Raw genomic sequence first — 13,495 nt, 5'->3', positions numbered from 1 at the left:
TTGCTTATATATTGCTAACATGTTTAATAAATACCATTATCGTAATGTAAAATAAAAACTTTTTTTAATATTCAGGCGCTAGTAAAAATTACTGGCTATGTCTCGGTGTTTGTCTATCGATGTGCGACTCGTTAAAATTTTAAACCAGCAGAGCTGCAAACTATCGATTACCAATAACAGGAACGATAAAAATACTAGAAAAAGGAAATTTGATTGAAAAAACAGTTAGATTCAAACATAATTTCACATTCAAAGCTCCGTTTTTTTTAAAGCCATTAGCTGTTGAATTATTCCCAATAAAAACATGTAAATTGACATTTAATGTGCTTTATTTGTAAATTGTGAAAATTTGTGGTAATTAGCTTAACTTCCAACGAATCGTTAACTTTATTATTTTCAATTATATATTTGGTGATATTCTTGAGAGTATGTATTATAATTATTTCATGTGTATTTAGGTATTTAGGTACATTAATTGAACTTTATACAATCATAGAGTTGTATGAATCTAGTGCTTTCGGATCAGTATATAGTGCTCATAGGATAACCTGATAATATAGCTAAATAATGTCTTGAGAAACTCTTCTTATACAGTAATGTACTTGTAATTGCTGTTTCAGTTTCGGGTATTGTCTTAAAAAGTATTAAGAATTTACAAGCTATTTTCATTGTGAGTAATTTATAATGGATTACATTCATAATGTTTAATACTAATTAATAGCTTAATTAAAAGTATCGCATATTTTTGGAAGATTTAAGGCTTAACGGAAAACTGAGCAATATGAACAAAAGTGAAAGCGTATTTATACTAAAAACATGTATTTGTATTTGTATTTGTATTTGCTTATTGGATGAATATAACAAATTGAAAAGCTTTATTGTCAAATAGCCCTCAAAAGCACACAAAAGCCTCAAAGCTTAGTCATCACTTGCTGATCTATCGATTGTTAGCAGTGATGAGCCTCACTTGCTGATCTATCGACTGTCAGCAGTGATTACTCCAGCGACGATATCCCCATTGTTGTTGTTGTTGCTGCTGCTGCTGTAGTTGTTGCTGTAGTTGCGGTTGCGGTTGCGGCTGCTGCTGGTGTCGTACACATTCATACAGTAAATTGTGGCTGGCCCTGTGGCCGAGTGCGAATGCCTCGCACACTTGCATATGACGGACTCACACACATGGACACACACACACGGGCACAGGGCCGTGCCCACTGGATGCAGTTGCTCGCAATTGAACGCGCGCAGTTTGGCCTGCCCACAATTGGAACGTATGTGGATTGTAACGATCGCGATTGTGGAACAGCTGTCGCGACATTGCGGCTACTGTCATGGTTTGCGATGGCGTACATGATGAAAAAATTTAAGTCAGACAGTGGTGGCGTATGTGAAAAAGCACCATAGCGATATTAACTGTAATTAAAGCGCCTTCGCGTGGGAAGGAGTAGGAATAAGGGAGCAAGCAGCTGCGAGAGAGCTTTTTCGACGGAGCGAAAAGGCAATGCCGCAAACTGTGCGACTGCGACTGCGGCGCCTGTGCAGCTGTTATACACTGAGAGGCTGTGAGCAAGAGAGAGGGCGCTGACGAATGGGGTTAACTGAGCGCAGGCCTTTGTTATACACGTTAAATATGTTTGTATGTGTTTGTATGCATATGCAAGGAGTGAAACTGAAAGTTGTTGTTGTTGTTGTGCCGTGTAGTTATCTAAATCATAGAAATTATAACAGAAATCATGATTGAACGAAAGCTGCGCGCGCTGCGTCTCAGGATTTAAATGGGGATTTGAATATACAATGTACAATATACTCGTACTTAGGCGCTTCTGAATGAACTCAACAAAGGAATTAACAAAAGCAAATATAGGGGGATACGTATAAGGAAATGTTGGTTTTTTCTTGAGTTCGTGTTTGTTGGTTTTTGTTTTTTTCTTTTTTTTTTTTGTCATTATAATTATGCAATATTCATCAACCAATACCAATATCATTGAAATATTAACTGTTTATATTGGTAAAGTCTTTGATATTAATTTAGTGCTTTTTGTATTGTGAGGAATCTATGGAAATGGGTCGAAAATTCAATTTGAAACGCGCCTAACACTACTCGCATTGTAGAAATTGACGATTGCTTTATGAGAACTGAATTGTAAGTATTTTGTGCTTTATTGTAGATCATTTTGTGGGTCGGATATGCACTTGAAACTTAAGAAACGGATCAAAATGTCTGCAAACCCAGGATAAGTATATTTTTTTTTAGTAATACCAGGGCTGGGCAAATTATACAAGTATGCTCCAATAACGAAAACGGAGCTCGGTAAGCCAAGTTAGCTAGTACACTCCCAGCCCTGCTTTTTAAGATGGTCCTTTCATGCTGATACAACAAATTTATCAATCTGACTTTATATTATGTGGATCCTTTGATATATCCCAAATTCCAGTTACGAGTGCATATCCCAATATGAAAAGGGTGTCTTTTTGTGTTGTTGTACCTTAAGAAAACTACGATAGAAGTGTCTAGTATAGAGTTCTATGTTTTGTGGAGAATATTAGAAAAGTAAAAAGATTGTTAAAGTAAAGAGAGTTTTGTTTTTAGTTTAGAAAAATGTATACAGATAAGATAAAGATATAAAGAGATTGAGAGATAGAGAGAGAGAGAAATAGAGATTCAGAGAGATGGTTTTTAACTACAAAAAGTACTAAACTAAAATGATATATTTTTTCACTTTTGTTTGCACTACAAATCTGTGTGTGGTGATTGTATTAAATTTTGTTTGGTTTTGTATTTATTTTAATTTACTAAGAAACTGGAAACTGCATTATCTTTCAATCAAATACTGGTTATAAGAATATTGTCCACATTCACAAACCAAAATTGGTTATTATATTATATATGTTAATGTTAGTATATATATGCATATTGTATTATGTATTGATAGAGTCAAATAAACCAACATACCAGAAATTAATTCAAACAAAACTCAATTCAAAACCGAACAATACTAGAAAATTAAAAAAAGGGGGTTAGTAGGTTTGCCAAGTGTTAAGAGTTATTACAATAGCTTCCAAATTTCTGGGGTGTATATAGTGATGCAACTACAAGTATTATCTATAGGCCGGGTATCTGAAACTGGATCAGTAATCGTAGGGCAACGAAATCGTAAAAGTTATCGTTATCGAAATGAGCGGATGGTGCACAACGTTGAACTTACCTTGGGATTTGTGACGATAGATCTGATGATATAATCGGGGATTTTCTTTATGAAGAACATGCGTCACAATTGGACGGAGATGAATTTGTATTATTTATAATTATTTATTTTTCTTGAAAGCATGTCCTAAGGTTGCTGTTGTTGTTGTTATTATTGTTGTTGTTATTTATACAAGAGTAATTAGTTGAGCAAATAGTTAGTAACTAAAGCCAGTACTAAGTAAGTATATATTTTACAGATGGAGAGTGCAGGTTAAGAAAAAGTTGAGAAAGGTGAGTGAAAGTTGAGATAAATTACAAAGTATGTATTATATGTATATATATAGTACAAAAAGCAAATACAAATGTAGTATGTAAGTACAATGGTATTAAAAATGTTTATTTCTGATTAGCCAATTTGTCAATTACATAAATCATAAATTGTTCTAAGTTCTTTTAAATTTAATATATGCCTAGAATACAATCTATAATAATCGAATAATCGAATGATTGAATAACAAATCAAAAGCTATATTATAATCGTATGTTTAAGTACAAATTGATGAATTGAGTAATCGGTATTTAAAACTATCACTAGCATGAACAACAAACATGAGGACCATGACAGTCGAGCTGCCCGACCACAAGATACCCTGTACACAGCTTTACCCGTCGAGTTTCTTTTCAATATTTCCAAAAAATGATTGTATGTCGAGTAATCGAATCGGACTTTAATTTTTCCTATAGTTTTTAAATTCCAGGGTATACGAGGGACTATGTAATTGGGGTGTTTTTGTTTTTTTTTTTTTAAACTTACTGACTAATTATCACTTGTTGAAGGGCCAAACCAAGGGACAGTGAAAACCATGAACATAATTCTTTATACAAATTGAATAAAATTAGATATTGTTGTATGTAGCAACTCCTGGAGTTCTAGATGATATGATTGGACAAATAGCTTAAAGTCTACTGATCATAATAATAATTGTAATTATAAGAAGAAGAAGAAGTGTTTGGAGTTGGAGTAACATTTTGTGGTTATATCGAAGTTCTTGACTTTGGAATTCAACTTGATGAGCAAATTTTCATTAATATTTTCATTATCATTTTGAGTTAATGCGGCAATTGACAAGCATTCATCAGACTTGATCATTGCACAATACTTAGATTCCGATTCGGTTCGATTCAATATGGACACACAGATATATAAGTATATATGTATATACAAAAAAAAAAAAAACATATTTATACATTTGCTTAAAAATGTAGTACGCATGTATGTACGATATAATACCCTATAAGCTTACTTAAGATAAATTATCATAGATAAACTTGTGTTTGGTTTTCTTCTGATGATGATGATTTTCAGATTGGGATTCTATAAATGTAAGTAACAAAAGTGAATGATGAAATGTAACTACAGATACGAGTACCTACTTAAGCGCTACATGCTTTAGCATTAACAACATGCATTTCAATTCAATTCAATTCAATTCAATTTCAACTTTCAAAATTGTCAAATAGTGTATTCATATTCGTATTCGATTGTGTAGCAAACATTCCAAGTATTCAAGTATGTTGTATTGTGGCAAGTGCAACAAGCGCGCATTTCAGTTACTTTCGATTGTAAATATATCGATATATTTATATAAATATATTGTGGATTGTACTTGTTTCAATAGAGCAGGAAGTAGAAGAATAAGAAGAAGAAGATCACTTTTGTCAAATGCAGCACTTCTTTCTGTAGAAGTTTCATATGCATCATCTTATATCATAATCATATATTAAATATGTGCGATATCTACTCTTTAAAGATTATTGCTTAGAACTGTGCGAAACTTAAATAATCAGAAGTTGGCTACAAATCAAGTGAAATTAGATGTTATAGATGTGTTCAGAGGTATGCTGAATGTCTTATATTGTATATTGTATATTGTATTTTGTATGTCGGGTGTAGGCTGTCGCGTGTAGGGTATATATGTATGTGTGTAACTCTATGTACTCTTTTAACGCTTCTGGATCAATCTATCGATCTATTGATCTATCGATTTATCGATCTGTCTATCTGTGCACTGACAACTGTACTACAAGTTGGTGTATTAGCCATGGCATTGTGATGATCATGAGGTAATGCTGGTAACCCTTGTACTTTGCGAATGAGTATAAACTTGGACTAGAATTGCACATATCTTCCTCACAAAAGCACATATGTCCATTGCCTGAACTTTCCATCATGCACACGTGATCGACCATGAATAAATTGATTTGTAACTGTGACGTACACATGCGTCGCACCACCTCGTAGGCTGCAACGACACAAGCGGGAAGAAGAAGACCAAGAATTCATTCATTGATTCAGATACAGAACTCATACAAACTACTCGTTCCACCCTCTTAATCGATAGGCCGATAGGTATACACAGAGCGAAAATATCAAGTATTTATAACTAAAAACTCTACATTTCTAATTTGATTTCTGACTAAAAATAAAATTACTAAAATCAAGGTTCTCAGTCATATGTTAAGTGCGAAGAAAAGAAATTGAAAAAAGCCATTTCATATTTATTCATGCTAAATCAAGAGTTTTACTTTATTCAAAAAGCTGTTCCAGAAATCTCTAGAGATTTTGAAGGGAAATGTTTTTGAAAACAATGTTAGTGTTCCTAAAATGTCAGAGATTTAATATTTTCGAACATATTTGTTTATTTGCATTTTTATTCAATTTTAAGATATTTTAATTCAATTTAAAAAATATTTAATTTGGTCAAAACTCTCAAATTTACTTAAGACATTTGAAAGCAATGGTTACTTTTTTTCAGGAACACAAACAATTGCTTTTGGGTTGCTTTAGGGCTGTTTTAAATTTGTAGAACACACATGTATAATATTTTTACAGCATAACTAAAGTTTTCGCCCAGAAAACTATCTTTTTTATCAGTCTAGTCGGTTTGACACAAAAATGTTTATGCCTATTTTCGGTAATAAATTTTAAGAGTCGCAAATACTTAATTCGAGTTATCTTTTCTCTCTGTGTACCCCTTTGATTTCTTGGTTCACTCACGTGATCTCTGATGCCGCACCATTTTCACACAGCAGCCGTTGCAGGTCATCAGGGGCGGCTGATCGCGGGGCAGGGCCGTGTAGTTGAAGGGATCCTTGCAGCGTGCATCCGTCCATGAATCGCATTCATAACAGTAAATCGAACGCGCTGCAGTATAAAGCACAAACTGTATTATTATCGTATTCTTATCGATGTCTTATCAATTGCTTTTGCCGCTTTGCTCCGAACAGAACTTCAGTCAAAGGCAGCAATACTGGGACCTATTTATATATATACAATTCTACAAGCAATTCTACAGGTAAAATTCACATAGAGGCAGGCAAACAAAAAATGCAAGAGTGTAAAGCAAGAAAGCATTCACTACACTCAAAGTTTTTCTACAAATTGAAAAATAGGTAAACAAAATTAATTTAAAAATGCAAAACTATTTACAAATCTATAAAAATTATAAAAATTTGAATATAATTTTGTTCTACAAAATTTAAAAAACATTGCTAATTGGTCGATTTAGTGTTAAAATAGCCTGTGATGAGTTTAATTTTTATCTCAAACTCATTTTAAAAGAGATATAAATTGTAAAAATATAACGACTGTGGCAAATCTAAGATAGATAAATGTACAAGTGTAATATTATTTTAATTATAACTACAATAAAAATAATATGATAATCAAAATTTAATTCAATTTTATTTAAGAACTTAGCAGTACACAATTGACCATAGTTGTCATATTTACATAAAATAAAAATGATAAGACTAATAAAAAAACACTCTTAACTTAATTTTAATTAAAAATAAGTCCAATACATGCCGCATTCAAATTAATTATATGGTACGGAACAACTCAGGTGGAGTTCCGTGCAAATATCAGGCGATTAAAAGAAAATTTTCAAATGTTATCATGCAAAGTAGAGCACACACTGTGTAAAGGATAAAGGATGCTGCTTGGAAGTGTCTTAATCATGCACACATAAAAACACACACAGATTCACACGCACACATACATAAGAGATAGGAGAGATTTAAAAACTAGAAATGGGATAAGGATAAGGATAAGGCATCATGAGGTATATGGATTGCAATTGCAATTGCAATTGTGGTTGCGTTTGAACATATGCTGGCAGGTTTATGCCATGAATTAAATGATAATAAAGTATGCATAGCTTGAGATAAGAATAAAGATAATGTAGTTCACATTGAGTAAAGCAAAAGCTGTTTGTCGCTAGATTTAAGGAATTTCATGATGATTTTGTAATAATTGCTTTTTTATATATGTAGACATACATCAAAAGATTTGAATATTAAGTTGGTATCAAAAACATTTATAGTCAAACTGTTGCGTATTCACAGAGCCTTTCTCAACATAAAAGTCTCGATTTTTTTTCATTTGACAGTTGACCAATTTTTTAAAGTTACAATTAAAGTACATATACTTATGCATGACTTTTGTATTAATATTTGTTTTTTTTTTTTTTTTTTTTTTGCAAAAAGGTTATAATGTAATAAGTATATATTTAAGCATTTTTTATATAGGCAAAGGATCAATGGATTCATACTTTGACATTCGGCTGAGGCAGATGGAATCCATACGAATGTTAGAAATCCAAAGATGGCTGCAAATAAACAATGAAAGGAAGAGCAAAAGTAGAAGACAGAAAAATGAAAATGAAGTTCAAAGGTTGCGTGAAATAAGGTTGAAATTAGAGACATTTACAGAGAGCCTCAGCAAGCAGCGTCAAACAATGGAATGATGCTTATATTCTTGAATATATCTATTTAAGAACAGGTTCGGGAATTTTAAATTGATTAATTGAAATCAAATAGTAAAATCATGTCGCATTTTTATCCTTTTTTAAATAAATTCAATAGCGACATAAAGAAATGGATTTTTCTTTTGAACTTTGTGGGAAACTGGTTAAGCCGTTTATAAACTGTTTAACAAAAATCTTTTCCATTTACAAACTGGTATGTTTTTATTTTATAAACTTGATTATTCCATTGATTGGCAACTGTACCTGCTGATGGGGACTTGAACGGGGGACATACAAACTCTGGGAAACAGTCAAGTTAAAAGAACCTCACCTACTGGAGATTAGCGAGTGTAAAGTGGTAGAGCAGCTGTCGAGGATGGGGAAATTTCTGTTTTTTGTTTGTTTGTTTTTTTACATAGTTGGTGAAACAGTTACGCTTAAAAATAATGCTATACATAGTTTGGTAAGTTGACAATGCATTTATACAGTGTTTTAAACGACACGTCCTTCACTTTACAAGGTGTTATACTTTTGAAATAATTTTTTTTTTGCAAGACAAGTTACGATACGATACAAGCACGACACATTTGTGACCATCGCACTTTCAATGTGGAACAGAGCACGTGTGTACAGACACGAGACTGCTACGAGTATTACCAGTAATCGTACCAAACTAAACGGAACGAAACGGAAAGGAAATGGAACACAAACCAACTGATGTGGCATTTACGAATAACGTTTATTTTACAGGGAATCACAATGGTCGAAACGTGGCTTTGAGTATTCTTGCAGTTACTTTTATAAATATAGTTTATCTTTTTTTTTTGTAGAAAGTGTTGGCAAATGCCAAATATTTTTGCAAGTAAAAATTTTAATTTTTTTTAAATCCAAAAAATTTTATACATAAATTTATAATATTCAGATATCCTTTAATTTCATCTATAGATTCGTATTAATTTTATTAATAAAACTTTTTAAAAATTTAAGTAAAATTTATTTTCAATTAATTTCTCATTCTTATTTCAGAAGTGTTTAATTTAATTCAATTAATTAATAAATTAAACCACTGCAAAAATGCTTTAAGCTTTGTCGCGCCAAATGTACTTATAGTTGGTTTTTTTTAGTACGAATTCGAAACTAAATAAACAGAATAATGCACAAATAGCTTAGTAATAACACAAAAGTTAAAGAAAACTAAAATGAAGGAAAGGAAAACTGAAATTGAAACAAACGAACGGCACAATTTTGAAACGAAATGAAAGTAAAAACTTACTTGGAAAACAATTATCAGCCGTACCGAATTTTGCCAATGCCAAAATAACTTTTGTACAATTTTTACATACGCAGATGGAAAATATGTGAAATGAAATTTGTAAATTAATTGTAAGCTAATAAATTGAGAGAAATTGAAATCGAAATTGAGTTAACATATTTGTTGTAGATATAAAACATCTTGTCTAATAATAATATTAATTTAACAATCAATATTATTTGATTAATATTTTGTTTATTTTCATGTCACATCACACATCTCACATCGGTCATACGACCCCCGTCGCAAGTGTGAATACGAATTCGAGTATGAGTATGAGTATGAGTATATGTGAATATATGAACGACCCTCTTCGGGGCACATCTTCAGACTGCTAGGCTATTTATACACTTCACTCGTTCTATATTGGTCCACAATTATTGTAAAAACAAAAGTCCATCTGCCAAGTTGTACAAGTATGAATTGATTATCTAGTCGTAGTCGTCGTAAATAATCTGATTCTTTGGCTTTGAAGTACACCCTTCGATAGAGCTAATAAAACTTGATGGCACAGCTCATCGTAATGGTGTCAGACTGTAGTGATTACCTGCCAAGGCTAGCAGCCACTTTCCATCTGCGTTTTCTCTGGTCCACATTTTATTTCAAAATTTAACTTCTCTTTCTCTTCTTCCTCTCCTCCTGTAAAATATATTTTCAATAGCTGAATTTATAGTTGGGAACATTTGGAGGTATACCTGGTACTCCGATACGATATGGCTTAAACTTGTGAGTGGTTTCGGCATTAATGCGCTAAGATCTGCAGCGTCTCAACTTCATAGCTGTTTTCTGATTATAACGCCATTGTCACTGAAAAAAGAAAATATCTGAGTAGATATAGTACCTAAATTATGTAAAATTGTAGCAAATTTGTTTAAGTAAGCATATTATGCATCTTTTAAATTTATGAAAAGCTAGAAAAATATATGGATCTTAATTTAATCATCATAATAATATCTTCGCTAAAAATTACGATATAAATTTCACAGTTTATTTTACAATATTCTACAATAAAGTATAAATATAAACGTTTTCGTCATATTTTCATTATATTCTCTATTTATATTCTCAGAACTTAAAATGATAAACTTATAATTAATTAATTTTAAACAAAAAAAAACCGAAATAAATATACGAATATAATTATAGGGTATATGCCTTATAAATGTACAATTTACATCTTTATTGTCAGCTGAGAGTTTTAACTTTACAAAATCAGAAAAAGAGTAAATTGCAATTAAAAACTTTTCAGAATATACTTTAAATATTTTTTAACATTATATTTCATGACAAACAGTTAATATGACACATTTATGAGCCATAAATTCAACTCGATGATTATCAAATTTCCACCTCAGTGGCCTCTCAAATGGGTACGTCATTATAACATGGTAAGTGTGTATGTAGATATGAACATATGGATATATTTATATATATAAAACACTAATAATAGCAACGCATAACCTCTAATAAGTGTTCTAGGTCAATGTGTGAGACCAAATAAAGATAAAGTCATGGCTGATGTTGATGTCAATCGAGTGTGTAGGAAATCAATGAATGTGTCTGAACATTGAACTCATACTACGAGTATATAGTAAGAATCTATATAAATATATACATATATATATATATGTAGATATTGATGCCATCAATATTGTCTTGCCACATCAAGTTTGTTTTCCACTTTATTTTCATTTACATATTGATCTATCTAAGTAATTCACATTGTTTGATTCGCATATTTACAATGAACTTTGGCAAAGTGTCAAGAAATGCGGCAAATTCAACAAGTTTTTAGTATTTATTTATTTTATGTATGCCACTATGCTTCGAGACTGCACAAGAATGTCGCACAATTCTGTATTGATAGTTTCTTTTCAGGTTAAGGCTTTGTATACCCTAACACAGGGTATTATAAGTACGAGTATATCACCAAATGTATGGCCCATTGATAAATAACATTGGGTAATCTTGTTTAATATAGTTTCTATATACATAGCATACTTTTAAGATCCTTTACTGATACAACCAGGATATACAATTTTTTTGATTTTGACGCATGTTTTAAAGTTGCAAGTTAGGCAAACTTTACATAGAGTATTATTATCATTGATGCAATGTTTTTCTTTACAAAATTATGAATGATTTCTTAAACTGGCAAATCGTAATTAATATCATATATAGACTAACTTAAAGGGTATCGAATATTTGGCATGTCAAAAACATATTTTTTCTTATTTGTTTTGATTTAGAACAACTCGAAAGACTTGAGAAATTTTTGTTGCGAAAGATGCGCAAGCTTAAAATTGGTTTTATATCGTATTTAAGAAGCGTCCACTTTTGAACAGTGGCTGATTTAAGTAGGCGGACAAGTGCTTATCATTTTCACTGATAAATGGCAGTTATCACATGGGCAAATAGGATCATGGCTTAAAGCGTGTGATTAACTTAATGGCTTTAATTATTTGCTGCAGTTAAATAAATGTTGGTCACTGGTTGCCGGTCTATTATTATTACAGCTGAGATGCGAGACAGGCATAAATAGAGCAAGAGACAATGTAAACAACACACACACACACGCACGCATACGCACACACACACACATTGCAGCAGCAGCAGCAGTGCATTTGCTCTCTTTTCGAACTGACACTCTCACTCTCATTTTCTCGCTCGCTCTCTGCTAGCTAGCGTGCTCTCCCTTTCAGCTACCTTTCTCACACGCACTTGCAGCAAATGCTGCTACTGCTGCTGCTGCGGTTGCTGCTGACGTCGCAGTCGGCGTCAGTTCATGCATTGCAAATCGTTGTTGTTGTTTTTTTTCGAACTTAGATTATGAATTGAATTATGCAGTGTTGTTGAATGAAACTTTGATTACCTTATGCTGCAGCCAGCTTAATTGATTTACACTGTGTCACAAAATGCTGTTTACACTGTCCTGCGGGCAGCTTCAGAGGTCACACTGCCCGTCGCGCAGGTGTTTCATAATATTCAAGTAGAAATCGATTCAGCAGCTAAACTGGGCCAAAACCAAAAAATAAATAGCAACACCTCTAATGCAATTTACACTGTAGCGTCTATTTTGGCCGTATGCTTTTTAGCCGTTTTCGCTTTTGGCTTTTACAAGCTTGACACTGGATTCGTATTGATTGGATTTTCTTCAATTTTCAGTTGACACTCATCAATATTTCTTTCAACACATTCACACCACAGTGTACACTGATTTCATATGCTGCCAAATACAGTTTTAATTCACAGAACATTTGTATTTTTCACAGATATATTATTTTCATATTATTGGTGACACAAATTATGTTAATTTCGTTTTTTATTGCATTTATTTGAAACGGCCGTGAAGGTTGTGTCTTTTTACGCTAGCAGCCAACACGCAACGACGTCAACTGAGGCTGTGCGTCCAATATTCCGATTTTCCGATTTCCTTGCGTTCCTCGTGAGTTTTGGCGCATGTCACTTTGGGGCTATTATCCAACACTATTTACATACATATGCTCGTTGAGCTTTTGGCGCCAATACGACACAGAGCTAAAGCTCTATAACTGAGCTTTCAAACGGTTATTTAAATGTACATTCATTAGGACATTAATTCATTTTACGCCGAGCCCGAAAGTATGTAACAGTGCTGCCAGAATATTGTGGGCTAAAATTGCTAAATTGAAAAAGAAATTGAAAGAAAATTGCTAAAAATAGCATAAAAACATAACATAATCCTATAAAAAAAATAAATAGTTTTCTGAACGGATTTAGGACAGCAATGTCGATGACATCCTGGACAACATGTTCAAATATTTCGAGCTCTGAATTGTGATATCCGACAACTTTGTACACAAAAAAGTCGTCTGCCCAAAACTTTGTGCTGAAGAAATAGTTCTCCCATTTGACAAAATGGATTTTCTTATAGCATTTCATTAAAATTTTTTAACTTTTGTAATTATACAAATTCTAAATCTAGCAATAAATAGAAAAAGTTGTAGTACCTAAATCATTTTCTAAAATTGCTGGATTTATGCAACAAGTGGAACTTTTTTTCTACTAGAGCTCGAAAGTATGCAACACACTTTACAGATTTTGATTTCGGACTGCAAATTTTTTTTCCATACAAGCTAAGAAGTATGCATTACATTTAATACTAAGTATTAGGAGTGTCGTCAAGGTATGCAAAGTTTATTGAAAGTATGC

The 13,495-nt window shown here is 32.4% G+C and overlaps 1 protein-coding gene across 1 annotated transcript; it reads right to left on the bottom strand.

Moving 5' to 3' along the window:
* Positions 1-4,999: 4,999 nt before the first annotated feature.
* LOC117784343 (protein quiver) lies at positions 5,000-12,768 on the bottom strand. The gene is made up of 6 exons (XM_034622052.1): positions 12,177-12,768; positions 10,000-10,111; positions 9,852-9,943; positions 7,798-7,854; positions 6,243-6,389; positions 5,000-5,487 (listed from the first exon to the last, which is right to left on the bottom strand). Exons 3-6 carry the CDS (start codon positions 9,898-9,900, stop codon positions 5,243-5,245), a joined length of 498 nt encoding a protein of 165 aa, XP_034477943.1. The 5' UTR covers positions 9,901-9,943; positions 10,000-10,111; positions 12,177-12,768; the 3' UTR covers positions 5,000-5,242.
* Positions 12,769-13,495: the final 727 nt, after the last annotated feature.

The sequence above is a fragment of the Drosophila innubila genome (assembly GCF_004354385.1).
Source record: "Drosophila innubila isolate TH190305 chromosome 2R unlocalized genomic scaffold, UK_Dinn_1.0 1_C_2R, whole genome shotgun sequence".
Classification (NCBI taxonomy): domain Eukaryota; kingdom Metazoa; phylum Arthropoda; class Insecta; order Diptera; family Drosophilidae; genus Drosophila; species Drosophila innubila.
Note: the sequence above shows the minus strand (reverse complement) of the source record. Positions and strands in the feature narration are given on the sequence as shown.

Coding starts and splice junctions, on each gene's coding strand:
- LOC117784343 (XM_034622052.1), bottom strand. CDS start 9,900: ATGTGGACCAGAGAAAACGCAGATGGAAAGTGGCTGCTAGCCTTGGCA. Junction 7,855..9,851: donor GTGGCTGCTAGCCTTGGCAG/GTAATCACTACA, acceptor GTTTATTTGCAG/CCATCTTTGGATTTCTAACA. Junction 6,390..7,797: donor TGCCTCAGCCGAATGTCAAA/GTATGAATCCAT, acceptor TTTATACTGCAG/CGCGTTCGATTTACTGTTAT.